Source organism: Rhinolophus hipposideros (genome assembly GCF_964194185.1).
Source record: "Rhinolophus hipposideros genome assembly, chromosome: 16".
NCBI lineage: Eukaryota > Metazoa > Chordata > Mammalia > Chiroptera > Rhinolophidae > Rhinolophus > Rhinolophus hipposideros.
In genome coordinates, this window is record NC_138062.1 from 43,644,818 (window position 1) to 43,671,743 (window position 26,926).

Genomic DNA, 26,926 nt, shown 5'->3' on the forward strand with positions numbered 1-26,926 from the left:
TGTGCCCTTTCTCCTGAGGACATCCACTCGAAGGGGTGGGCTTGTGGCAGGGCCAGGGAACGCTCCACCTGCAGCTTCCTGTCTGCCTTATTCTTCTCCCGTCTCTGTGCTCATACCTGCCCTGCATCCGACAGCCAGCAGGTGGACGGCCGAAGCCCAGGCATTGAGGCCACCCAAGCAGCGGGTTGCTTCTAATGAGACAATAAAGGTGGCTGCTGGTGGCCCCTTGTCCAGCTACGGTAGAGGGGGCGGTGGCATGGTGGCTTCTCAGGCCCAACTGCACCTGCTCCCTTGAGCCACGTGCCTCTCAGCTGCTGATCACACTCCTCCCAGGAAGGGGTAGGGGCTCTCCTAGCAGCTGAGACCCCATCCTAGCAACTGCTCCTCCCTATGGTGTCAGTTGTTCGGACCTACCCCGGGGGAGGTTTGTCCTGGAGCTGGCTGGTCCCCGCAGCCAGTTTGCTCAGCGCTGAGTAGGCCTACATCTTCTGCCTGGCAAATCAGTCATTAAAAAATATTGACTTGATTACTATGTGAAGGGGCATGTGACTGAGGCTTCGGAGACATTGCATGGTCTTGCCCACTTCTTTTGCATTTCTAGCTAGGGCATGAGCCCATTACAGAGACACTGTTAAGTTAGAATTCATTTTAAGTTGCCTTTCTTGGATAAGCCCTTTGTTTCATCAAAATCTGCCTGGACCTAAAGCTTTGTTTGGGCATTTAATGCCTTGGTGAAGTTTCTATTCTGTATTATTTGGCGAAAGTATTCATTACTCTTTTTTTTTTTCAATTGTGGAATATTGGGGAGCAGTGTGTTTTTTCTAGGGCCCATCAGTTCCAAGTCGTTGTCCTTCAATCTAGTTGTGGAGGGCGCAGCTCAGCTCCAAGTCCAGTCGCCGTTTTCAATCTTTAGTTGCAGGGAGCACAGCCCACCATCCCATGTGGGAATTGAACCAGCAACCTTGTTGTTGAGAGCTCGCTCTCTAACCGATTGAGCCATCCGGCCACCCCAAAAGTATTCATTACTCTTACATCATGTGTACCCTTGACTTGTTGAGGCTTTTAAAAACCAAATTCATGATCATGTCTCTCTGAGAGGCAGACTCGGAAATCAATACATGGTATCTAAACTACCCACAGGTGACCCATGAGCTCATACGCACTCCTGGCTCTGAGCTTGGTGCAAAACTGAAATCAGCAATGCCCCCATCTTCATCTTTCATCTTGTCTGGGGTGCTCCTGGAGGAACTGACTTTTCTGGTCCTGGGTTACCCACTCCGGGCTTCTCCACCCCAGATAACCACTGCACTGTCATTTTCCTCCGTTGTGGGGCCAGGTCTCCACCAGCTGCATGGTAGACACCTGCCCCCGTGGCCTCCAGCAGCTGACAGCACTGTCTGCCCCATCTCCTCCTGTCCTATTCCAGAAAACCTGCGTGCAGTCTTTTGTTTTTTTGTGTTTGGTTTTTTAGTGTTGTTTTGTTTTTGCTTCTTAGAAACCTCTTTATTAGAAGTGTTGTTTTTTATTATTAAAGGATAGTTGATACAATATTATATTAGTTTCAAGTGTATAACATAGTGATACGGCATTTATATATGTTGCAAAATGATCACCACCCGGGAGTAGGTTTTGATTGCAGTTCTGTCATCTGCTGGTGGTGTCTGAGGTGGTGGCGAGGTACCAGGCAGAACGGGACACTCGAGTTCTTTGCTGAGCCGTCACTGCCTCCTTGTGACCTTAGACATGTCATTGCTCTGGCCTCAGTTTCTTTCATTCTTTAAAAAGAAGGGAGTCTTCAGCTCTGCCATGCTCCACTGCAGGTCTCTGTAGTGTGGGGCGGGTCCTATGAGGTGGCCGGGGAGGGACAGTGGCAGCATAAGTGGCATCATGCATTCCTGACCCACTGTGTCTTACTCAGGCCAGTGGCATGACCCTTAGCCCTGTGTTCTTTCCCTGGCCTCACCCTAAGACAGAATGAGCTCCATGAGGGCCAGAGCCTCACCTTTCTCGTTCACAACGACACCCCAAGACCTAGAACAGGGTCTGGCACTTAGTAGGCACTCAGCATGTACTTTGGAGTGAACGATGAGCTGCCAGCCCGTCATCCGACCCGGCTGTGTCGGCAGGTTCGGCAGTGTGTTCCCGAGTCTCAACATGGCGGTGAAACGGCGGGAGCAGGCCTTGCAGGACTACAGGAGGCTGCAGGCCAAGGTGGAGAAGTACGAGGAGAAGGAGAAGACGGGGCCAGTGCTGGCCAAACTCCACCAGGTACCGAGGAGGGTGGGGCATGGCAGCGGCCCATGTGTCCTGCGTGGCAAGTTCCTCCTCCACCTGGGGGCCAAGACACCAGCTGCCCTGATACACCCCCCCAACCCCCACACCCAGCGCCCTCACCAGGGATACCGGGTAAACCAATGACAGCTGTGACAGCCAGGGTCTTGCTCCCCAGGCCCGAGAAGAGCTTCGGCCCGTGCGGGAAGACTTCGAGGCCAAGAACAAGCAGCTCCTGGAGGAGATGCCGCGGTTCCACAACAGCCGACTCGACTACTTCCAGCCCAGCTTTGAGTCCCTGATCCGTGCGCAGGTAAAGCCGCTCCCACCTGCCCGGACACTGGCCAGCACGTTCCCTCAGGGCAGTCACACGCATGTCTCATGCCAGCCCCCACTTCCCACACCGGAAGGGGCCTTAGCCATTCTCTGCCAAGACAGCCATCCCCACCCCCGCCCTGCCCTGGCACCACCCCAGTAGAAGCCAGGGGCCTCTGGTCGTTCGCTGGGACTTCTCTTTGGTTCCTACATGGCTCTTTGGTTAATGCCAGCCTAGGACAGAGTTCTTTGTTGTTGAACAGTTCTCTCAAATTCTCTCTCATATTTTACCATGAGCAGCAAGAAGGAACCACCTCACTGTGACTGGCAGATTCTATGCCTGGTGTGCTCAGGCAGTCAGGACAGAGGCTACGGGGTGAAGGCTATTTTCTGAGCACCCTGCACCCACCCCACATCTCCACCCGCGTTCCTCCTCTTCCTTTGGCAGGAGACCACGAGGTGTCTTGACTTTCAGCGACCCTTGGACCCTGGGGAGAGCCTTGCTCAGGGTCCCTTCCGGTGCCTGATGCACTTACCTTCCGTTGGGAAAGGCAGGTCGGGCGTGGGTGGACATGCACAGTAGTAACACTGGGACCAGGCAGTTGGAGGGTCAGACAGGCCAGCCGTGTGTCTCCCGCTACTCAAGGGTGTAAGGACAGAGTGTGACGGGTGTAGCCTTTGCCCGTCTCATACCCAGCACGCTGCTGTCTTTCAGGCATTAGCAGGGATTAGCCCCCATTTGTGAAAGAGAAGAGGTTGAGGTGCCAAAGCCAAGAGGTGTCCTCCACGTGGGACCCCCCAGCTGACTGCAGGTGCTCCACGTCCCCACCGGGTCACAAAGCTACAGGCCCAGGGCCTCCTGGTGGCCCTCCAGCCCATGTCTGCTCTTGGCCTGGGTGTTTGGCGCCCTCCAGTGGACACTGTCGACCCTTGTAGCGTCCACAATCACAGGCGCCCAAGGAAAAGCCTGGTTCCTTCCTCCCCACCTGCCATCCATAGAGAGCACCCAAATCCATGGGGCCGCGTACTTGGAATCAGGAGCCCTGAGCAGGATTGATGTTGGAGCTGGGACTCATTAATGACTATATCCCTGGTCGCCAGGGGAGAATGAGGCAGAGAGCGAGCGTGCACAGCTAGGTAGATATTCCCGCACCAGCCCCGGAGGACTGCCCCGGAGGTGAGGGGTTCCTTCCAGCATCTTCACCCTGCTGGGCCTGGACTGTGTTTCAGGAGCCTGTACCTTCCCTTCTGCGCAGTCAGTACTCGCTGCCAGCCCCCAGGCCCCTGAAGGCTGCCCTGCCCCGTCCATCCTGTTGCTCGGGGAGGAAGCTCCAGAGTATGAGGCTTTGGAGTGCCCAGGGTGAAGCAGTTTGGGGGCTTAGGATGCCCTGTCACCAGGCCGTGGGGTGGCACAGGGCATTGCTGTCTCGTCAACACCAGCCGCCCATTCCCGCAGCTGCACTGCCATTAGTCACTGGAGAAGTGAGCATTCGTGACTCAGCCACGCAGTGCGGCTCTGGGCAGGGAGTGGGGGGTGGGGAGGCCATGCCTTGCCCTCCCCCAGCACTAGCCCAGGCCCCTGTCCACTGAGGTGACAGCAGGATGTGAAGGCCTTGATTTAGCTCCCCCTCAAACCCAGCTGTGGGAGCCACTTTCTCAGAAGCAGCTCAGCTGTGGCCCTGCCACCAAACTTACTGCTTGGCCTGGCCCTGCCAGTAATGGCACTCCGAGTTTCTAGAGTAGTACAGTTCCTTCTCCCCAAAGGCAACTTGATAAGGTTTAGGGGTGTTGAATAGTGTGGAACACATTCCTAGAAACACACTTTCATTTGGTCATGAGATGGAGACTGAGGCAAAAATGGCCCGTCCTCCGGCCCTGGGCCTGCTCAGGCCCTGGGTCTAAGCAGCCCTCCGTCATCTGAGAGTTGCTGATGGGCCCCTGGTTCCTTACATGCCCCCACCTCGTTCCTATCGGCCTCTCCCATCCCGCTCTGGGGCCCACATAGAAGGAAACTTAGAACTAGTGCTGTGGGAGCTTGGTGTCCGGGAACCCAGCCCCTGCTGACCACTTGCCTCCCACCCAGGTCGTCTACTACTCTGAAATGCATAAGATCTTTGGAGACCTGACCCAACAGCTTGACCAGCCCGGCCACTCCGATGAGCAGCGGGAGCGGGAGAATGAAGCCAAACTGAGCGAGCTCAGAGCCCTCTCTATTGTGGCTGATGACTGAGTCCCACCACATGGAAGACTCCTGGGATACAAGTCAGCCTCTCTAGTCTTTGCCCTTTTCAAGCTTAGGCTCAGGCATCTGCAAAGGCCCTGCCCAGAAGTGTGGGGCTAGCGGCTTTCACCCTACCTCACCAGCCCTTTGGGATGAGCCCAGCACCCAGAGCCCCAGGCAAACTGCTACCTCCCCACCCATGAGCAGGAGCCTGCGCACAGGTAAGCAGCCTAGAAAAACCCCAGGCGGCGGGTTATTTCCAGAACCATCCAGTGCCTCCCGGCCCAGGGAGGCTCCCTCAGCTCACCTGCGGTCTCAGCCTTACCTTTGTGGTTGGGATGACACCTACCTCCAAGACCCATCCTGGGGAGTCCACCCACCCTGCTGCTTTCCCACTTCACTGCTTTTCTGAGAGGGCCACACCTGCCCTGGGAAATGTGAGTGCCATGGTCCTCCAGCCCTGACCGGCCCCACTACAGCCTCCCGGGACAACAAAGGCTGACTTAGCCCATTTCTATCCTTTAGGTCAAGTGCAGCGGCAGACCCCAAGTCTTATAGTTTCCCTAGGAATGGGCTACAGTGGACTCGATCCATGTAAATAACCTACCACAAAAAAATGTCAGACCGATTCACAGGCCTCAAATGGCTTTGTCTCACCTGAATATTTGGAATTTTATTTTTTCAAGTAAACTTTTCAATAAAATTGTCATGTATTATTGTGCTATAACTAAGGCAAGGAGGGGAGAGGCACGCCAGATGTTTTTCCAGGTAGTGCTGCCCTGTTGAGCTGGCAGGACCCCAACTCCATCCTCTCCTGATCAGCCTTCATGGAGCCCAGTGCAAGGGGCTGCTCTTCTCCCACCGTCCCACTCACCTTCTAGAAGTGACTAGCTCTATCCTGTGGAGGCTGGTGAGGGCCAGGAGGGAGGGTGGGAGCACAGGCAAACCAAGAAGAAGGGGAAAGCTATGGAGGACACTTGGTTTGTTTTTGACTTTGGTTTATTTAAAAAACAAAAAGCCAAAAAAAAAAAAAACCAATTTTATATACAAAGTCAAACTGAAACCACGGATTATGGAAAGAGGCGAGACTTACGGGGAACAGGGAAAAAGGCTGGGCCATAGCCAATACCACATTCTGAACACGGGGAGCCAGGGGGCAGAGGTGCTGGTTTCTTCTGGCAAGTCTGGGGTGGCTGGAACAGTCTTCACTGGCAAACAGCCCACAAGGAGAGCTCGCTAGCACTCACTCCATTCCTGCAAAGGCCACTGGAGACCCTTCCCCCAAGAACCTGCTCCTGTAACCTAGCAGGATTTGTGCCATCCAGAGGAAGGGGCTCTCACCCCAGCCAAATTCCGTGTGTTTCTTCAGTTTATTGGCATCAGACCGTATGACATAGTCGAAAAGCCTTTTCCTCCCGTCTTACTCTAAACTGGAAGAGGACAGGAGAAAGCACAAGACTAAAGGGCCCCAGGAGAAACCCCAAGGTAGAGGGCAAAATGACATTCGAGGGGTGCAGATGTTAGATTTAGTTGTAAGTGGAACCAGTTCCTCACTCGTCCGTCCCACACAGCACAGGCAGACGCCACCCGACGGCCTGAGCGCCCCTACACAGGCTGAGCACGGGTCAGCCACCCAGCCTATGGCTCCCAGGTCCTGCTCCAGCTTCTTTCTGGACCCAAAGGGCTCTAACTCCAGCAGGCTCCATCGCTGACCTCGCAGGACGGCAGCTCCTGCACCAGGCCCTCAGTTGCTAGGTGCTGGCTCCTCCTTCTCTACCCAGCTGTCAGCCTGTTTGAAGCAGATGGAACAGGAATCAGGACCCAGCGGGGAAGGACGACTACCCACTTGCTCCTGGGAGACGAGCTTGCAAGCTGCTGACTGACGGATTCCCATGGATGGAGAAGGTGAGGGGACCTGGGCACGGGCGCAAGGGGCTGCCATATGGGCATCACCCTGACCGAGCCCCCGATGCACGAGCTCTCTCAAGGGCTCACCTTTTCAACCATCCGCTGCATCTCCAGCTGCAGGGGCGTCAGGCGCCTCCGGAAGTCCTGCAGCAGCCGCTGGAGCTGGTTCCTCTGCCGTTCAGCCGTGCGCGCCGTGTCCTCAGCCTCGGCGAGCCGGGTACGCAGCTCCTGCATGTCGGCCGCCAGTGTCTTGTTGGTGACTTCCGTGGCTGAGAAGCGGTGGTGGCTCTCCTCTGGTGGGGACACATCAGGAAGACTGCTGTTCAATTACGGACCAGAGCAAGAGGCCCGAAGCCTAAGGAGCAAGGTTCCCCCTTGGTCTCCAAGACACACATCTGCCTGGCCCGACAGGTCCCCGCAGCTCAGCCCACTCACCCAGCTTCAGTTCCAGTGCGTGAATCTTGTTCTCCAGGTAGAGCCGCCCACTGTCCTGCTGCTCTGCACGTTGCAACAGGTTCCCGACATCGATAAGGCTGCCATTGTGGGACACCAGGCCCTTGTGCTCCACAGGGGCAGCTCCTGGCTTTGCGCTTTGCCCAGGAGGAGGCAGCAGGTCCAGGTTTCCTGGTGGGGCCGCAAGAAGGAGTTCAGGGCCGGGTGTGAGGAGGAGGAACCAGCCAGCCCCCATCCCAGCAGGCTGCAGAGCACGGGTACGCACCACAGAGCACCTCCTCGGGAAGCCCCCCGTCCACGCTCTCCGGGCGGATGTACTGAAGGCTGCGGTACTGGCAAATGTTCTGCGTCACCACCCTGCTGACCAGCTGTTTGGCCTACAGAAAACACACACCCAAGGTCCCGTCCGATGAAAAGGCGCAGGCCCTCGCCCCTGGGACGTGCAAGAACCTAGCACTCGGGCCTGCTGGTTCCCCCTGGGAGCTGTGTGTGCCTGTGCACACCTTAGGCCACCTCAGAAAGGACCGAGAGGACGCAAGAGAAGGCACCTGCTCTGCGCTGAGCCGGAGCCCCAGGGTAAGCAGAATCCTTTCCAAGTCTCGCCGGTGCAAGTAGCCACACCAGTTGGCGTCAAAGAAGACAAATGCGAGAAGACAGTCCAAAGGGAGCACAGCAGAGGGGTCCAGCTCCTTGGGCTGCAAGAAAAACAAGGACGAACAGAATTTACCCATAGTTCTCTCATCGGCTAAATCACCAAGGATGTAACCCTTTTAAATTCAGGCTGCTTGGCTAACACAATCACGTGCAGGCACACCTTCTAGATGGAGACCTGACCCTGGGCCTATAACCCAAGGCCTATCAGGGCACTTTCACCCAGGGGCTGTCACACACAGGAGCCTACGGTGCTCCTCGACCGCATAACCTCGCTCAGATTCACCCTGACGGAGATACTGGATCCTATGAAGTGCCATTCCATGAGCCAAGCATTTTGTCTTTTGCCAAATTGACAGATGCCAGAAGTCATTTGGCAGAAGTATCCCTCTGCAAAGACACTGGCCAGCCTTGCTGAGCAGCATGGTCAGTGGCCGGAGAGGTAGAACAGGTCTCACCATGTCCTGAAGGGACGAGAATTCCAGCTCCGACTGGTTCGAGGCAACCGACCGGACCTCGGGATCTTCCAGCTTGGCCCCTGCTACAAAAGCCCGAGGTGAGCTTGGCGCGGGGACCACAAGGCCACACTAGTGCTCACAGCACGTCGCTGGAGCCAGTCAGGGAGCTGCCACCCACACGCGTCTCCCCACCACACACCGAACTCCTCCTCTCCGTCGTCCCTCAGCAGCAGCAACTCTGGGTCGAGGGCCATCTCACACAGGTCCTCGGACGCCTCAGCCCGGGGTTTCTCCTCTTCTTCTCCCCCAGAAGACGGGGGTTTGGGCAAAAGCCCATCTTCCTTCTAGGGGAAGCACACAGAGATGCGGAGACCTGTCACCTGTAATCACTAACAACAACAATGGCTAATCCTGAGTATCAACCACGTCCAGGCACCGCATCAAGAGCTCTATGTACCGTCTCAGGTGATATATTTCTTTACACATGAGACACATACGAGGCTTCAGAGCAGGGCGATTCCCAGACACCTGGGATTCTCCTCAGGAGTCCATCTCAGTCCATAAGAAGTTATGTTTGCTTGAGAGTATTTAGGCAAGAAGTCCCATGTGCTTTTGAAAGGGCTAAACACGCTGCTTTCTGGTGAGCCAGTGGGTAAGATACCTTACTCCAGAGTGTTCTCCTTCCCTGAGACCCGGTGCTGCCTGCGCACCAAGCCCGCTCCCCTTCCCCTGGACACACCACTCACTAGCTGCGCAGCCCCATGCGAGGGCCACGTGCCCTGAACGTGCGTACACACCGCGGTCCTGGGGCGCATGCAGAGAGCAGCACTCAGAACAGCGCTGCCGCGTGCAGCCCAGCGCCCATTGGGGGCAGAGGTACTCACCGGCGGGGCGTCTGGCTCGGCGGCTGCGCCCTCACTGTGTACCTCATCCTTGGACTCCTTGGCCGCCTCCTCCTTGACCACTTCTTCCTCCTTGGCCACTTCTTCCTTCTCAGGTTCAGGTGGGGCCACAACCTTTTCAGGAAGGCTCAGCAGCATCTTATAAACCCTGTAGCCAAAATCCCTCTGCAGCATCTCCAGAAACAGCTCAGCCAACACCATCACCTGGTGGAGGGGGCGGCAGTGGCCGTGAGCATCAGAAAGGCCTCACCGCACAGCCAGCCGGCACCCCACCACACAGCCTCCCGACGCCTACACCTACCTCAAAAGAGATCCTTTCTTTTGGCCTGCGGTCCTCCACAATGCCATGGAGGGACAAGTTTACACAGCCAGGGCGTGCCATGATAGCAGGTTCTAGAGGGGGAGGGGGAGCCTCTGGGAGATCGGTGTCCATTTCCTGCTGTGCAGCGACCTCCGGGTTCTCCGCATTCTGTCTCGAGGTGTCTGCTGCTGGCTCCGATGAATCCGCTGCCTGTTCTGTAGGCTCTGTTTCCTGTGACAAAAGCCAGGTGACTCCCTGGGCCCAGGGGCCAGGGCACTGACTTTCCCCACTTGTTCTTAGGGCTCAGCCTTACCACTGGCCCCTCCTGGGTTGGGGGAGCTGCTGCCTCTGCAGCTTTCTGCTGGCACAGGGCCTCCCACTCTTCCAAAGTCGGCATGATGGTCCAGACATCGGGCAGGTACACCACCACGGTCTGGAGCCGCCGTGGGGGTCCCGGCTGCAGGTACTGAAACTCGGCAAAGCGCCACCTGCTCACAGCAAAGGGAAAAATGAGGCATTGACCTGTGACATTCACAGCAACTGTTTCAGTTTCCAGTCATTTACTGAGCACATACTGCAAGCCAAGCTTTGGAAGTTCAAACATAAAAGATACAGAGCAAGTCCTCAAGAAATGGTTAGTCAATGGGGAGACACCAGGAAGCAGACACTTACTATCCGAGGTGCCCAGACAACAAGAAGGAGTGCTGAATGTGGCTGGGTGGGGGCTAGGGAGGGTCAGCTGGCTTTCAACATACACCTCCCTTGTCATGCTCATGATCAAGGTGACCATTTGGGAGGGCGGGAGGGAGGGAGGGAGGAGCTAGGACTAGGGAACAGAAGAGAGCTAACAGGTGAGAAGGGTGCAGAAGCGTGGCCTGAATGGTCTCGCCAACAGCCGGCCCACGGACCAGAGCTTGGGGCAGCCACTCACCACTTTGTGCAGGCGCTCAAGTCAATGCCGGTCTGGGCTTGTGCACAGCGGATGGCAGTGCGGACTAGCACCTGCGGGTCACCCTTGGGGTCAAGGCCGTCCAGGGAAGGAGACCACTCACCCCCAACCAGAACTGCCTCTTCTTCTTTCCGGCCCAGCAAAAACTACAAGAAGAAATCAGGGATAAGAAACGAAGCACCAGTTCCCTGGGTCTCCCACTGGGAGGCAGCCTGCCACCACTGGAGCACACAGGCAGCAGGGTGTGGTGAGCCCACATGGCAGTGTGTGGGGGGAGGTCTCCACCCATGAACCGGAACCAGCCACGTAACCCTCTGACAAGTAAGAACATCTCTGAGCCCTGCTGTGCTCCTGGTAAAACGAGAGGTAATTTCAGCTCTGAAACTGTGTTTCAATGAGTCCGTGAACAGGAACTGAGCTGCTGACAATGTGACAGGACCTGGACATTATCACTGCATCTTGCCTCCTAGACCACAGCTCTCACCTTCATCTGCTTCAAAGGGTGTTCTGGCGTCTCCCTTGGCTCAGTCATGTCATCCACAAAGAGCATGCAACAACGATACAATTCCTCCAATCCCGGGGAAGAGAGCAGCAGTACCTGTGCAGGAGTGGCAGGAAGAGATACTCAGAGCTTTCTCAGCCTCCACCAATGGGAGAAAGGGGCAGGACCCGAACACGCTTACCTTAGAACTGTAAGCAGGGTCACTGTCTGAAGGGACGGGCTCAGCACCAGTGTCCAGAGCTGGCTCCTTCTCAGAAGATACCTGGATACGGCTCGGATGATGGAGGGAAAAGGGCTGACTCAGCGGGAAGGCTGACAGCCAGCTCAGATGCACAGCCAGGAAGTCGGAGGGGACCAGGAGACTGCGGTAACGGCGCTGGAGTTCTAGGAAGTCACAGGTGGGGCTGTAGGAAGGAAGCAGGGGAATTCAGAATGATCAGAGACTAAATTATGTTTAAGACGGAACCATAAGAGACTTGGGGGGGAGGGCAAATTATTGTATAATCTGGGAAAGAATTTTCTAAGTAAGACACCTCTGGAAGGGAAAAGATGAATCAGATTTGACCACCAAAATGTTAACAACCTCTAATGGCAAAATAAAGTCAAAGTGGGAAAGAAAAAAAACAGAAAACATTTGCAATACGTGACAAACAAAAAGGTTCACTATCAATGTAAAAAGAACCCACAAATCACTAATAAAAATTTCACAAGTCTTAAGAAAAAACTGGGAAAAATGACATCAACAGGCACTTTAACAGAAAAAGAAATGAGACTTAAAAACCCATAAAAATATGCTCAATCTCACTTATAATTAAAGAAATGCAAATCAGAATATCACTTTCCAGCTATCAGACTGACAAAGATCAAAAAGTCTGATAATGCAGTATTGGCAGAGGCCTGGGGAAACTAGTACTTCATGCCCCAGTGGTGAGAACGTAAAGTGACACGGCTTCTTTGAGAGAATGGGCAATATCCATCAAAGTTTAAAATCAGACCCTTTGAGCCAGCTACTCCATTTCTAGGAACTGATCTCAATAAAATGCTTGCACCTGTCCACATAGATGTATGTAGAACAGTGTTTATTACAACAATATTTAGGATAAGTAAAGACTGAAAATGAAGAGAGAGCTGGTTTTAAATAAATGATGGCCCATCCATTCAGTGGAATACCGTGTAGTTGCTAAAAAGAAACAAGATCTAATCAACATTAATATGGTATAAATTCTAATATATTAAGTGAAAAAGCCAACTACCAAACAGTATCTATAATAGGCTTCCGTTTGTGTTTTTAAAAAACACTGCTGTGTGTTTTTATTAGCAGTCGTGTTCTGACCTGATGCGAAGAGGGTCCACCCTCTATATGACTCGAGAACCAGTGTCTTGTGAGGAAGATTAACCTTGGGAGTCAGGTGGGTCAGGACGGAGAACAAGAGAAGCCCTACCTGGGCCAGGGGGAGGAGCCAGTGACAGCAGGAAGAGCAGTGGGAGCCTGCCTTCCTTTCCCTCTTGAGATGCCAGGAGGCTACCACCTCAACTCAGGCTTACATGGACTGTGCTTTGGGGGCCTATCTAATACAGTAACGGGAGCTCTGCCTCTCCACTGCTACATGGAATCTGGAATCGCTCATCTACGTCTTAGTCAATCATTGCTACATGTAAGAAGTAAGCTGATGGACCTGTGTCCTCAGACATGCTGTGACACTGAAAAAATAATGCAGAGGATCCCTAGAAAACCAGTCCCAGGGTGCCTACGAGCCTTAGTTTCTACCTGAATGAAAACTGCTGTTGGGTACCCGGATTTTGATTGGCAAGCCTCAGTTATAGCCTGGCATTATAATTTCTGGTGATCAAACCATAAAGTTCTACCAGGGCACCCATGTCAGTGGTTGCACTGCTGGTTAAAATCTTAAGATTTTGAAATTAAAAATCTGTCACATTAAAAAGCGAAAACAGGGCCGGCCCGGTGGCTCAGGCGGTTGGAGCTCCGTGCTCCTAACTCCGAAGGCTGCCGGTTCGATTCCCACATGGGCCAGTGAGCTCTCAACCACAAAGTTGCTAGTTCAACTCCTCAAGTCCCGCAAGGGATGGTGGGCAGCACCCCCTGCAACTAAGATTGAACACGGCACCTTAAGCTGAGCTGCCGCTGAGCTCCCGGATGGCTCAGTTGGTCGGAGCGCGTCCTCTCAACCACAAGGTTGCTGGTTCGCCTCCCGCAAGGGATGGTGGGCTGCACCCCTTGCAACTAGCAATGGCAACTGGACCTGGAGCTGAGCTGCGCCCTCCACAACTAAGACTGAAAGGACAACAACTTGAGGCTGAACAGCACCCTCCACAACTAAGATTGAAAGGACAACAGCTTGACTTGGAAAAAGTCCTGGAAGTACACACTGTTCCCCAATAAAGTCCTGTTCCCCTTCCCCAATTAAAAAAAAAAAAAAAGTGAAAACAACAAACAAAAGATCATAGGAAAACACACAAACTGTCACATAGATTTTGTCTCATTTACACAAGAAACTTACCAGCTGCCAGCCTCACCCCCCACCCCAGCCTTGCCACTCACCTCTCCACAGTATAGGGCGTGAGATGGACCCGGTAAGGAGGCAGGTCATGCCTTGGTTTCTTAGCACCCCAAGGCTCTCCACCGGCCCGCTGTTTGCGTTTCTTGGAGTCATAGTCATCGCTGGAGGTTGATCCATCACCAGAGAAGAAATTATGGTTATTTACAGACTCAAAATATACTGGCCTAAAAAGAACTGAAAATGATCGGAATCTCCAACATTAAAGAAATGAATAAAGAAGCCACGCTAACAGCCATATAACAGATTGTTATCAAGATATGAAAGTGGATGTTTAAATGCTTTTAATAAAAACCACTCATGTTAAACAGAAAGAATAGTATGGGGAGCATTTGAGATCTTGCTCTCCAGCATGTCAACAGTTGGGCGCAAATCAACTCTTATAAAAATTCAAAACAAAAATAGTATACAATACTGTATGTACAGTAGTGACTCAACTGTGCAAAAAAAATTTTTTTAACTGAAAATAAAATATTAATGGTGGTTACCTCTGACTTACAAAGCTCATGAATAATTTAGTATTTTTCTAAACTTTATAAATTATAGTTTACATAATTTTTTTTTTAAATGAGCAAAAACATAATTTAACTGATTTTTTTTTTTTAAATGAGACACATATATGGTACCATGCTAAGGTTTCTATAAAGGAAGTTTTATTAAAAGAGACAGTTTTTGTAACAAACTCTTAGCAGTACACATTAAAGTCATAAAACTACTCAAACCCTTTCATCCAACAATTCCACTATGGAAAATTTATCCCAAGGAAGTCAGTTCAAAAGAAGAAAAAAGTTATATATAGTGGGAAAAATTCAAGCTGAAAGAAAACCACATTCACATCCAACAATATCCAAATTTTTATAGTAAATAATCATGCAGCATTAAAACAATTATGAGGATTACATGGCCATATGGAAAAAACGTTTAATAAGAACGTATAAGAATAATTTAAACTGTAAGATTAAAATTATGAAAAGTATGAATATACCGGGGGTACCAAATGTATACAAATGTACACTTTGGTCAGTGTTGCTCAAGCAGTAGCTCTCCGTAATCAGAAGTGTCTGGACCCTGATGGCAACCACTTTGAGCACCTCTTGTAATTGCAGAAGTCAAACGTGACTTGTATTCATCTTTAGTTATTGGTATATATTGAGTATTACAATTTTAATAGTTTTTCCCTTTCTTAAAATGTGTATACATTTTTTTGGCACCCTCTGTATATAAAGACTAGAAAAGAACATGGGAAAAGTAGCAATAAGTAATTTTTGTCTTCAAAATTATTTTCTAAAGGTCTTTAAGAATGGTTACCTTTAAAGGGAAGGAGGGGACATACATTTTTAATTTTTAATTTTATATAATAGCATGCACTACTCTATACATTTTTGTAATCACTTATTATGGTATCACTACATTATAGGTGCAATAAATAAAAACAGTATTTAGACCATTATAAAATGCCAGACTGACATGTCTCATGAGGCAAATAAAATCAATTGTCATTTCTTCATGCTGAGGTAACTGAGTGGATTAAATTTTCCAGAAAGTTGCTGATCTTTTCTTTTAGACCTGCATGGGTTGTTTCCCTAGTCATTACACCCAAGTAACTAAGTATTTCTTTCCTCTTTTTTCTGCCTGGGTAATTTCCTCGTTCATTAGCATCTCTATCCAAAAGCTGCCTTGCCTTCCGATCTGGCTTTTGTGGGATATCAGTGCTTCCGTGTTTCTATAGAAGAACCATTCCCAAGACATTCTGACAACTCTCTTCTGCTCGCCCATAAGTGAAGTGACCTCTTCAGTAAATCCTGTCACCCTCTAGTTACACTGGATGTTCCACTGAATCCTGTGACTTCAACGGCCAGTTGTCTCTCCGTATTGGGACTGGTCAGGAACAGGCAGTACCAGGGGAAGGCATCTCAGTCACCTCAGCAGGAGGAAATATTGATCCCTGCATCCCAAAGCCTGAAATTCACAATAAAACTTGGCTTCCAGCCAAAACGCTACTGTGGCTGACTCCTTTATAAACGCTTGTTCCCCCCAGTGACCTAATTTCTACTACCCACCCCTTTCCTATTCTGCAATTTCTCTCTGCTGACTGATGGTAGCATCTCCTTCCTAATGGTAATGTCTCCTTTCTCTAGAAGCCATGACAATGAAGCATTAGTCAGAGTAATATAACATGGGCCATGCACAGGGCTTGACATATCCAGGACAATCAAACATAATTGACTATATAGAAAGGCTGAACTTGAACCCGAAGCAGAAAGTTCATTAATTTCCATCCAGGCTATACCATCCCTGAGGGCACCAGCTGTGCTTTTGCTGTGATTTTTGTAATGAGGCCTTTAATAAACTGGCAGAAAGTGAGAGGTGGAAAGTCGTTGGAAATTGGAGACCAGTAAGATGCACTGGGCAAGAGGTGTGAGTATATGCAAAATACGTACCAGGGACAATGTGCTTCACAGTAGTGGAGACACTGGAAAATAAGCCTACACAATCAAAGCATGCCCCTAGTTAGAATTCACAAGGACCTACACAAAGGGAACAAACACTAGCTTCAGCAGAGACTAGCTGCATCACTTTGCCTAAACTTTCTCCCTGAGTTACTCTATGAACCTTTTAAGAGTTCACCTTGGATTGCAATAATTTACCAGCATCTGGGATCAGGGGTTGTTTCCTTCTCAGTACAGTTCTCATTTCAGAAGAAAACTAGAACATGATAGAACATACTGGAGTGAAGAAAATGTTCTACATCTTAATAGGACTGAGGATTACATGGGATTTTCCATTTGTCAAAATGGTCCAGTTAAGATTTGTGCATTTTGACATATATAAATTTTGCTTTAAAATATCAAGTATAACGCAGGGAGTAGACAAGAAGTAGAGATGAAAAAGAATGGCACATGCTGATACTTGAAGCTAAGTGATGGGTATATAAGAGTACATCATCCTTTTCCCTTTTTTTCACGTCAGACAGGTAATGTGCCGATGTCGTAACAAGGTTTGAGGGAGGCGCATCTCACACAAGAGAGTGAACACCCAAGCATCACTCTTACCAACTACAAAAGGATCGCACATCACCCTTTTCTGTTTACTTTGCTTATAGTTGAAATCTTCCATAATAAAAAGTTAAAATAAGACCAACAGATAGAACTAGAACAAGTCTTAAGCAGACCAGTCTAGAGCTTAACTCCCAGGGATATAGCAAAACCCTTCAAAGAGAGGCTAAGGCCAGATAAGGAACATGTAAGCCAGAGAGAACAGGCAGCATGCTCCCGGCAGTGCCCATCACTCACAGATGACACAGGAGGGCCTACAGGCCCTAACAGTCCAAAACCACGTTTGCGCCACACAAAACCACGAAGCTATCTGCATGCCCAAAGCACAGGCCTGGCCTTCTGGGCAGAGTGCAACATACACATTCTAACCCCACGCTGATATACACAACACATAATAGTTTTGATTCTTAGTTTCTCCATTTTAAGGGACTAGAAGTAAAAGGGAAAATTATATAGTAAGAAAAAATTCAATATATTTTGAAAGATGAACTACATCCAATCCCTGCTTGCTGAACCAGTTTATACAGTCCCAATATTTGCATAGCCCTCAGACTGTGTCTGCCTATTCCAGGGTAAAGAGACCAGGATCGAGCTGCAGGAAGAAACTGTTAGTGTCAACAGGTGACAAAGAAAGGGACACTGCTCCTACAGGGAAATAAAGAAATTAAAACATTTTTCCTGGTTAAACAACGTCTTACCTTCGTCCCTGATCCAATCGGCCATGAGGGCCCCGAGCAGGAAATCTGTTCAGGTGGCTCAGATGAAGTGTGTGGGACGTTTGGAAGAGACTCAGAGCTGCAGAGAGGAAATGGCTGGTGACTCAAAAACCCTAAATATCTGTCCAACTTCCCTGTCCCTTTTTCCCAGTGCACAAAAGTACTCACTTCTACTCAGAGAGGAGCAACCTGACAGTTATAAGTCCATCCAGAGTATCCCATAAAGCCACACCCCAACATCCATGCCACTGGTACTCACGCTTCTGAGGAAAGAGTGGGGGAATCCGGTGAGGCTGGAAGATCAACTGGGGCTGAGCTCCCAAAATCCCTTGCTTCTGGCCCAGGGCTGCCACGTGTAGGAGGGGAGGTGCTGGGGACTTCAGGAGGGGCTGCAGGACAGTAACCAGGAAATTCAGGGCATCCCATGGTCGATGTGCTGATTACCTCAGACAGATGCAATCCCACACCCTCTACAAAAGTAAGGTTCTTGCCCAGCTTTTAGGACACGGGCTACCCTCCCTCCCCCGCCAATGCACATTCCAAGGAGAGACGAGTACCTGGTTGGAGAGCGTTTGCACCTTGACAGCATTCCAAGGCACTGCCTGGCCGGGGTTGTATGCAGCCTTCACCAGCACCTTTTCACCCAGCTGGGGCAGCCGGCCCTTCACCACACTGCCAGCACACAAGCCAGGAGGCCCAGTCAGGACAGAGACCCTGGCCACGCCACCCTGACTGCCCTGAGGCCCTTCCCGTCAAGATTTCTCACACCCCACATTAAACACAGCAAAGCAATGGCTTCAGGGGGGGTGCCACAAGCGTGGTAACAGAACTAAATCCAAAAGGAACACTCGCCTCAAACCTACCTGAGCTGAAAAAAGACCTCTTCGTCTACCACTCCGAAGTAGTCATGCAAACTGGTGACGATGCCAGTGAAGACCCGCTGTTTCTCCCCACCCTACAGGAGAAGAGTGCAGTGTGAAACGGGGACATCTGTCTGTTCTGCCATTGGAATCTCCTCTCTCTGCACCACCTCAGCTCAATCAGAACATTGCACTGAAAGTCACACAGGAGGAAGAGTACATGGATAATGGACATAATCTAGCTGCATGGGGCGGGGGATCATGCTGGTTCCTGCATCCCAAGCTTCTCCGGGATTTCCAGTTCTTTTATTCCAAGAAGCACCCTAAAGATTTCCCTAGAGCCAGAGCTTAGGACTCCCCAGTCACCTCTCTACTGGCCCAGGACAGGAGTACCAGGAAGGACGAACACTGTGCTATAAGAATGAAAGCAGCAGGCATCCCTGCATGCTGGGGTAGTCCCGACGGCTGAAACACACTACAAAGGATGCCGAACATACCTGCAGGTGCCTGGCATTTTGGGACAGGTCTGTGGCCACGGGAGGAGTGAGCAAACCAGGAGGAGGACCCAGAAGAGATGTTGAAGCTGCGCCTACGGGGACAGAGAAGCAATCTCCAGGAACTGCACCTACCCTCTCAGACACCAGAGTCAACTAGAGGATATGGCAAACCCCAAGCGCAGAGTGCCTCCAAGCAACTCCTCCACCACAGAGACCCCACAAGCCGTATTTTAAAAGACCAGCTCCAGAGCACATACTTCCCAGTCTGAGCGCAGGTTGGGGTAAAGGTGATCACCTGAGAAGTTGCGTCCCCCTGGAAGTGGGTTGATACGCTGGCGCTTAAACTGGGACATTGGAAATGCTGTCCTCTTTCAGAGTCTTGGGAAAAAAACCTTCCATCAGAAGAGAAATGAGTTAACAGCTCATAGGGGAATTTTCCATCAACCCCCCAAAAAAAGGAACTGAGGATCTTAAGGAAATGGGGAGGAGGGCACTGAGAGTGAATGGAGGCGATGGGTGAAGGGAACCTAGAGTACCGGGAAATGAAGGAATTACTCTGTTCCCGTTTGCCCGCACAATAACCTAGTGGCAGGTGCTACCATCGTGCTATTGTAAAGGAAAGCACACTGAAGCTCGGAGAGATTAACAAGAGACTTGCCTGAGACCACCCAACCAGTTAGGGACACAACCGCGACTCACACCCAGGTGTCCCGACAACCTAGCGCCCCTCTCACTCGGCCACGCCACCCCCGGACGGTTGGGGGGTTAGAGAAGGAGCCCCGAGACATTCATTCATTCAAATACATTCGCCAAAATGTCCACGCAGGGCCCGGAAAAATGGAGGAGGGTGCTGCGGGCGAGGAGATCCTTCGGGCCCTCTCCCCGGAAGCTCGGCCCGTCGTCCCCCGGCCGGGCGGGTGGGAAGGGAGCGGAGTGGCCCCGCCGACAGCGAATCCGGCTGCGCGCCCGCTCTCCCGCTCCCGCGCTCCCCGACCTTCCGCACCCGCCTCAGCGGCCGCCAGCGCCGGATCTCCCAGGCCTGGACGCAGCCAGGCCACCGTGGGAGGACAGCGGCGCGCGGTTTCTCCTCCTCCCGCCCGCCCCCAGGGCCGAGGCCGTTGCCAGGGAGACGGGACTTGCAGGCCGAGGGGGCTCGGCTCCTTCCGCGCCCCATGCATCTCTGCCGCCGGGCGCTCGCAGCCCCTCAGTCGGGGGAGGAGCAAAGGGGCAGAGGGACGGCGGAGAGCCTCCTGCCTACCTGCGGGCCAGGGCCGCAACACCGGGGGGACAAAGACACCCGGAACCACCACAGTCGCCGCTGCCGCCGCCACCGGAAGCGCCTCTCCGGAAGAGCGACCACTGGTCGGAAGCTGCCACTATCCCGGATACGGTCCCTCCCTCCGCTCCACCGACCTCTCCCTTCCCCCACGCCGGCCTGCCATCCGCCTCCTAAGTGGGAAGCGGAAGTGCGCCTTCCCCGATCGTGTGCGCCTTAGAAAGCTGAGCCTCGGTGGTGTCCTCGTTTAAGTGTCCCATTAGAAAAATAGAATTCAGAGACTTGGTTCCTTGTCCAAAGACAGCTGGAGATGGACCCCAAACATGAGGAAGCACTTACCGCCCCCACCTTGCCTCATTCTGGCAGACTACAAGACTGCAGGCGCAAGAGAACCAAACCCTCCTGACCCAAGGAAGAGAATGCCTGCTCAGTGGCAATTTTTAGGACCCATTCCGGTGTCTGACTCAAGGCCAATGGCCCCATCCCCAGCCCCGCCCTTCCATTGACCACACACACCACCACCGCCACCGCCACCGCCACCGCCACCGCCACCGCCACCGCCACCACCACCAGCCACCCCCGTCCTCTGGGTACCCGCAGAATAAGCTTTTCCCCTTTCTCAGTTAACAAAGAGACAAAGAGCCAGGAACCTAATAGGCTATAGTAAAGTAAACCACCACAATATTTAAGTAGACATTTAGTAAGAGTTCTCACAGATTTTTCCTTTAGTCCTCACAACACGACAATGCGAGCGGGCAAGCAGGTCAGGAATGACTGCCCTAATTTTCAGACATGAAACCTGAGAGACTTCAATGAAGTGACTTGCTCAAAATCTTGCAGTTAATCACCGGCCACTTTAGTCCCCTTTAGCAATCCCAGTCCCCCCTCATCCACTTTATCCCCCCAATTTAAGCCCTCCCCTCCAACTTAAACCACACTCCAACACCCCTACCCTCCCTTTCCCTATTCATTTAACATTCACAAAGCACTTTGAGACAGTTTAATATCATTTTATCTTCATAACAAGCCTGTGAGGTAGGTGGGGCAGGCACCATTACGCCATTTGGGAGATTAAGTGGGAAGCTATGGCTCAGACAAGTTAAGGGATTTCGTCGATGTCTACAAGCTAGTTTGGGCCTCTGGTGTCAGCTCTGGTGTGTACAAGCTAGCAGGGAGCAAAGCAGCTAAGAATAGGCCTTGAAGGTTACTCCACTGTTCCCCATGTTTTCCCTAACTCTCCCATTCCTGGTGCAGTCTTCTGGGGCAAGACTCAATGTGGAAGCAGCCAAGGTAGTGCCCTTTCCCTATCCTGGGGCTGCCCGTGCAGGTGTGAGGTGCAAGCAAGACTCCAGATCAGTAGGCGTCCACTGAGGAATAAAGGTCAGTTCCATCCTTCTGAAATTACCTCTCCCAGAAGACCAACCTTTTTTGAGTGTGTGATTCAGGAGAGAGGGTTGGATCCAGCCAGTTCACAACAGTGACAGTCTCACAGAGATATATATGAGTATATCATTTTGCATACATACACATCTGCAACACGCTGGGCCCCAACAGATTACCATGCCGAACATGCTCCATGGATGCCTGATAAATAAGCGAGTTCACATTGTCTAAGCCCAGGGATTTCTGGCAGCCAGGGAGGCGCCTGGAAGCTGTCACACCGTGGGGCTTCTCAGGGAACCAGGGTCCCTCTGCCAGGCTGCTCCAGGAAGAGAAAGATCCAGCCCTCACCTCTGAGAGAAGGGCAAGTGTCAGCAGTGTTTCCTGGCAGTGCCCAGAAAAAGCAACAGGGCAAAGGGCAAGGAAGAAGACGTCACTTCACACCCCTCTACACAGGGTCATGTCCCTGCACCAGGAGGTCTCAGCAGACAGAAAGGTTTTTTGCTCGTTGCTTCTTCACCACTAATGATGGCATAAAGGTCTTCCGGAGGGGGTGACATGGAGATCTTTCAGGGAGGTCCCTTGACTCAATCCTATGGAGAAGGAAAGGTGGCCTTAGAGGAGGAGGAGGAAACAAAGGTAACAATGATCCCAGAGTGGATCGGGCAAAGCTTCTCTCCTGTGGGGAGCCAAGGGGTAGTAACTTACATGGTGCTTCTTCCCCCGGTGAATTATTCAGAATAACCCCCAACATCCACCCAGGAATCTTTCATCTGTGCCCCTACCTTGCTTGCCCAGCAAACCCAGGAAGGTAGCCTAGGTTGCAGCTTTTAAGGGGTGAGGATTTGCTCGGCTGGCATAAGGAAATTTCCCATATTCTGGTCCTGATTCTACTGCTGACTCATGTGTGGCCTCAGGAAAGTGGCTTCCCTCTCCAGCCCAGTCCCCAGCTTCCTCATCTGAAATGGGGAGCTTTAACTACTTTCTATTTCTTCCAGCACCCTCTCCAAGACTGTCTGCATCACGTGGATTTCATAGGGACAAAGTACAACTGACAGTACTATCCTGGTCCATCAGGCTCCTCCCTCTGCCCTAACCTAGGCTGGTCCGCAGGACTTACCTCGGGGCAGTGCCATCAGGAAGGACAGGGGGCTCAGGGTGTCTAGGGCTCTTCCAGCGGATCCGGTTAAGCAGGACCTTGACCTTGTTCCAGTGGGAGAGATCCTGCTAAGCAGAGGGTGAGGCGGTCACCACAGAGCCCCACCCCACAACAAACCACTGACCAAACTCCCAGAGATAGCTGTCACCACAGCCAAGAGAAGTCACCTGCTCCAAACAGGAATCCTCTCATTTTCCCAGTCTCTGGTCTTCAGGGTATCTACTACACGTCAACCACGTCCCATGCCCACCACATCCTTTCACCTGCCCCACACATATCCATCACCTACCTTGTGACTCTGGGAGGACTGAAAGTCATGAGCTCGCTCTGCTGGGGCCTCTGACAGCCTGGAAAGGTTGGCACTGGGCACCCCTACCTTTGGGAATGAAGCTCTCTTTGCCCCTTCAGAGAGAGAACCAGGTTACCCAGGGCCAGGAGCAGGAACACACCCACCAAGCCCCAGGGCTCAGGGGTTGTGCCTATGTGGCCCCGGGCAGGCAAGACCCGGAAGGAGACACAACGGCCCCTCACCTGTCTCCTCACCTGTCTCCGTTGTCTGGCTGAGCAGCTCCCAAGGCCCATGAACTTCACTGCCTGGGGCATGAGAGGGTGGAGGTGAAGGGGCCAGGACCTCCTCCTCCTCCTCTATAGGATTCTGAGCACAAAAGAGAAGGGCGCTCAGTGCCTGATTACAGGCCTAGACTGTTCTGAAGGAAGCCTTGGTGCCAGGGGACCCACCCTTCCTCTGCCTTCCCCACTCACCGGCCCATCCGCTGGCCTGACCACCCCACAGCTCACTCCCCCAGGGGCCTTCTGGGTCTGCAGCTGCAGGTGGAGTTGCTGGAGCTTTGCCATCTGCTCCAAAACAAGGCACAGGTGTTCCAGGTAGCGAAGACCCTGCCCTGGGAGGCAGGCCCAGGCTTCAGACCCCAAGCCCTCCACCTGTGGGACAGAGAGAGGTAGGGGAAACTTGAACTCAACCAGATTCCCACCCCAGGTGACCAGCAGGTGGGTGCAGAATGGGCAGGGAAAGGAGGACCACGAACCCAGCTAGCCTCCCAATGCCCAGGCAGCCATGGTGCCAGGTAGACCCTGTACCTGCCCACCTCCACACAGCTGGGAGTGGAGTGAGGCAAGAAGCTGTGACACAACCCATCAATTAGGGACAGGAATGCCCCACCCCGAGAGAGCTCCAGGGAGAACAAGTGGGGGGGCCCACTAGCCCCCGTGTGAAAGGGCCGTCTCTATCCCACTCTTCATCCAGCCTGAGAGTTGGCACTTACCACCTCTGCTTCTTCCAGGCATGCTTCTTCCCCCTCTGATTTGGTGGCCTTCTGGTCCCCTGCTCCAAAAAGGGGCATCTCAGGGTTACTTGGCAGCTTCGGGGAGTGGCGGTGTTGTGACAAGCTGGCAGGGGAAGTTGGGAGCTGGCGGGACCTCTCCAGCACTTGCTCCAGCTTACGGCTGGCCAGGAAGCGGCCTAGGTGGGCAGGAGGCTCCGTGGGCAGGGCCAGGGGCTTAGGGTTCACCACGGCCTCAAAGTCCAGAGAGTCCTGAGAAAGGCCCAGCGAGGTGGCCAGGGGGCTGTCCCCAACCACCATCTCCACTCCTGAGTCCCGGGATGCCAGTTTGAGAAGTGGCACCTGCCTCCGGCGATCTCTCTGCTCACCATCCCCCTTCCAGGAGTCCAGCGAGCACCCCTGAACGGTGTCCGGGATCCGTCTGTAGACGCTGGTGACTCCAGGTACTACACAACCGCGTGCCAGGTCCTCACCAGCCCCATCTACAAGGAGAGTCAGTATCAGGCTGGGCAGGCTGCCCCCACCGCCCCCAGCATTCCTGGCAGCTGAAAGCATTCCCTGGGGAGGAGTGTCCTGGGCCAGAGGTGAAGGGAGGAGCCTGGACAGCCACGGCCCCTCCCAGATCTCTCTGCAGCCCCGCCTGAGAGATGCTGGATGGGGTTCTTTTCACAACAGTATTTGTTAGTGATCACAACCCAGATGGGCTGTGTGGTAGGCAAAGCCTTGCAGGTCTCATTAGTCAGCTCCTGCGATGGCCTATGGTCCTTCCTCTGAGAGGGGTTAGGCGCTTTCTTCCTGGGAGCTCTTGCACTCCTGCCCCTAGGAGCTGCCTAAGACCTCCAAGTCCTAAGTAGGGAGCCACAGGCTCTTCCATCACTCCACAAGGGGGAGTATGACTGTGCGCCCCTCCTCAGGGACAGGGCGCATGGCACAAAGAGGGAAGCCGGGGTCCAAACTGTCATCATCAGGATGCTTGATGAAGTCTCTCCTGGAGTTCCTGGGGGGGGAGGATGATTAAAAATAACAATAGCTATAACCATTTGGGGGTTTTGGGCTTTAAACTGAGAAACAGTGACAATTTTGTGGCGAGTTGAAAAGAAAAAAACGGAAGAAAAGGAACCAGTGGGTAGGAGATACAGCGTTGTTGCCCATTAACTGTCACCTCCGTGCCAAGTCCTCCTAGTATCTGGGTGCCCCAGCTGTAATGATGCAGAAATTGAGGCTGGAGAGGCTGGAGGGCAAGGAAGAGGGCCAGGAAATCGAGCCCTTGCGCGGTGCCTTTGGGAAGCGGTCTGCCGCCGCCGAGGGGCAACGGCCGGCTGGGGCAGGGGCCGGCGGAGAAGAATCCAGATCGGGAATTTGAGGGAAGCGGACCCGGGGGAAGCGGGATGGAGGTGGTGGCTCGTGTAACGCCCAAACCCAGAGGGTCTCCTGTGCAAGGCGCAGTTCACTCGACCCTTCTAAAGAGAGGCCGCGAAGCGGGCGCGGCTCGGCCGGGCGCCCCGATCGGTGTGCAGGGTGGGGCGGGACGCAGACGGGGCCCCCGGCCCCGGACTCGGCTCTAAGGCGGGAGGGTGGGCGACTCACCCCGCCCGCCGAGCGGCTCCATGGCGAAGACGCGCCGCCGGCCCAGCATGGCCCCGCTCCGCCCCGACCGCCGCAGCCGGACCGAGCGCTCCCAGCCCGCGTCCCCCCGCCGCCGTCGCACCCGCGGCTCCGCGCGTGCGTCCGGACCCCCCGGGCGCGGCCCCCGGACACTCCCAGCGGGGAGGGATGAGGCGGGAGGGGGAGGGGAGGGGCGCAGGTGTCAGGGGGCGGGGCTGCACGCGGGCCACGCGGCGCGGGGCTGGGATGCGGGGCTGGGATGCGGGGCTGGGATGAGCGCCCCGGGCCGCTGTGCCTCCGCGAGTGACAGACCCGCGCTCCCGCCGCGGCCCGGGAGCGGAGCCCCCGCCTAGGGTCACCCCGCCCCCAGTTCACACGCTGGGTCTGCCTTCCTGCCGCCGAGATGAAGCTGGCGGGCGGGGAGTGGATCGCAGCGCGGAAGGAAATGGAGCCCCACGTGCCGGCGGTGGGAAGGGCACTGACCGAGACGCGCCGGCACTGCGCTCCCAGCTGTGAGCCTGGGGCAAGTCACTGCGCCACTCAGAAACCTGGCGCGATAAAAGGGGGAAATGGTTTCCGCCCAGAGGGAAATCTTTTCCAACAGCGGCAGAACGCTTTGTGTCCCGGGGTAGCTCTGAATCTCCGCATCGTCCCACACCGCTTCCTCACTCGGGTGCCCTGAAACGGGGGGGCTGAGTGGGATGTCAGGATTGGGGAAGCCGTGAGCCTGGGGGACAGGCGAGGAGCCCGGAAGCGATGCAAGTATAAAAGCGTCCCGATCCCCACCCCAGCCCTCTTTGGGCCCTTGAGGTTTCACCGCATCACCGCCACCATCCCCACCACCGCCACCACCACCAGCAGCTCCCCGCTCTGAAAGTCGGCTGGGAGCCCAGACAGCTGCTGAAGGAGAGACAGCTTGGTGACCAGACGGGAGAGAAGCTTCTAAGGAAACCTCCTTCTCCGGCGGAAGGTGACCGGCAGGATCCAAATCCCCTGGAGGCAGACGAGGGAGCTGGCGGACGTGCAAACCTGCACCTGAGCCTCTGGGGGAGGGGCTGGAGCCTGAGCTGTTGCCAGTGGCTGTTACCTGGGAGGGAGAAGAGGTCTACCCATCCTTTCTGCTCCGTGCTCCTTCCTGCCCTTCCTCAAACACCCTTCGCAGGAGCCTTCATCAACTTGTAGCCAATCTTGCAGCCACAAATTACAAGATGCCAACTTTAGAAGCTGAAATTGAGGCCCAGAGCCACACCCCAGAAAAGAAGAATGCCTGAATTACCAGACATCTCTTAACACCTTGATCTTCAGGCCAAGCCCTTCCCCACTAGCCATGGGTCCTCTGAGTTGCCCCCTCCCGGCCCTACACTTCTGGACAACACCCCCTCCCCATTCCTCTTTTCCAGATACAAAAAGGGAAATAGAACGCAGGGCTTGGCAGGAACTGCTTTATGCAAGTCGGACAGGATGTCTGGTACCAACCCCCCCACCCCACCCAGGCCATTCCAGACACCACTCCAGCCTTCCCAAGGTAGGAGGAGAGTAAGAGGGCTGGTGAGTCAGGTGGCTTCCTCT

General features: G+C 53.4%; 3 protein-coding genes across 15 annotated transcripts in view; 1 reads left to right on the top strand and 2 right to left on the bottom strand.

Annotated features, from left to right (window-relative positions):
• The window catches only part of BIN3 (bridging integrator 3), a 39,369-nt gene extending 33,557 nt beyond the window's left edge, over positions 1 to 5,812 (top strand). For both annotated transcript variants that reach the window (XM_081077791.1, XM_081077790.1), the window contains exons 7-9: positions 2,127 to 2,268; positions 2,450 to 2,584; positions 4,670 to 5,812. In XM_081077791.1, the coding sequence (XP_080933917.1) occupies positions 2,127 to 2,268; positions 2,450 to 2,584; positions 4,670 to 4,816 (424 nt within the window). In that variant the 3' untranslated portion in view covers positions 4,817 to 5,812. The remainder of the gene's footprint in view (positions 1 to 2,126; positions 2,269 to 2,449; positions 2,585 to 4,669) is intronic.
• Positions 5,788 to 20,321, bottom strand: CCAR2 (cell cycle and apoptosis regulator 2). 3 transcript variants are annotated; one of them, XM_081077787.1, is made up of 21 exons: positions 19,895 to 20,321; positions 18,932 to 19,028; positions 18,637 to 18,728; positions 18,143 to 18,234; positions 17,837 to 17,951; positions 17,539 to 17,668; positions 17,262 to 17,358; positions 13,492 to 13,611; positions 11,113 to 11,335; positions 10,914 to 11,027; positions 10,412 to 10,575; positions 9,794 to 9,968; positions 9,481 to 9,711; positions 9,162 to 9,383; positions 8,477 to 8,621; positions 8,278 to 8,360; positions 7,717 to 7,863; positions 7,434 to 7,545; positions 7,151 to 7,339; positions 6,803 to 7,008; positions 5,788 to 6,596 (listed from the first exon to the last, which is right to left on the bottom strand). In XM_081077787.1, exons 2-21 carry the CDS (start codon positions 18,987 to 18,989, stop codon positions 6,552 to 6,554), a joined length of 2,760 nt encoding a protein of 919 aa, XP_080933913.1. In that variant the 5' UTR covers positions 18,990 to 19,028; positions 19,895 to 20,321; the 3' UTR covers positions 5,788 to 6,551. The 3 variants fall into 3 exon arrangements, with proteins under 3 accessions (XP_080933913.1, XP_080933915.1, XP_080933914.1); XM_081077789.1 differs by having other exon boundaries at positions 8,278 to 8,357; positions 19,895 to 20,087; XM_081077788.1 differs by lacking the exon at positions 19,895 to 20,321 and adding an exon at positions 19,441 to 19,747.
• Positions 20,322 to 20,599: 278 nt separating this feature from the next.
• Positions 20,600 to 25,508, bottom strand: LOC308509599 (uncharacterized protein C8orf58). Of its 10 annotated transcripts, none has more exons than XM_081077801.1 (8): positions 25,340 to 25,508; positions 24,121 to 24,234; positions 23,735 to 23,793; positions 23,214 to 23,393; positions 22,995 to 23,106; positions 22,741 to 22,853; positions 22,413 to 22,516; positions 20,615 to 21,885 (listed from the first exon to the last, which is right to left on the bottom strand). In XM_081077801.1, exons 1-8 carry the CDS (start codon positions 25,386 to 25,388, stop codon positions 21,774 to 21,776), a joined length of 843 nt encoding a protein of 280 aa, XP_080933927.1. In that variant the 5' UTR covers positions 25,389 to 25,508; the 3' UTR covers positions 20,615 to 21,773. The 10 variants fall into 10 exon arrangements, with proteins under 10 accessions (XP_080933924.1, XP_080933923.1, XP_080933920.1 ...); XM_081077800.1 differs by having other exon boundaries at positions 20,898 to 21,885; positions 22,413 to 22,519; positions 22,983 to 23,106; XM_081077798.1 differs by having other exon boundaries at positions 20,600 to 21,885; positions 22,983 to 23,106; positions 23,735 to 24,234.
• Positions 25,509 to 26,926: the final 1,418 nt, after the last annotated feature.

Coding starts and splice junctions, on each gene's coding strand:
- CCAR2 (XM_081077787.1), bottom strand. CDS start 18,989: ATGTCCCAGTTTAAGCGCCAGCGTATCAACCCACTTCCAGGGGGACGC. Junction 11,028..11,112: donor ACCCTGCTTACAGTTCTAAG/GTAAGCGTGTTC, acceptor ACTCCTGCACAG/GTACTGCTGCTCTCTTCCCC. Junction 10,576..10,913: donor ACCCTTTGAAGCAGATGAAG/GTGAGAGCTGTG, acceptor TTCTTCTTGTAG/TTTTTGCTGGGCCGGAAAGA.
- LOC308509599 (XM_081077792.1), bottom strand. CDS start 24,307: ATGCTTTCAGCTGCCAGGAATGCTGGGGGCGGTGGGGGCAGCCTGCCC. Junction 22,854..22,982: donor GGAGACAGGTGAGGAGACAG/GTGAGGGGCCGT, acceptor CTCTCTCTGAAG/GGGCAAAGAGAGCTTCATTC. Junction 21,886..22,412: donor CCTGATGGCACTGCCCCGAG/GTAAGTCCTGCG, acceptor CCTTCTCCATAG/GATTGAGTCAAGGGACCTCC.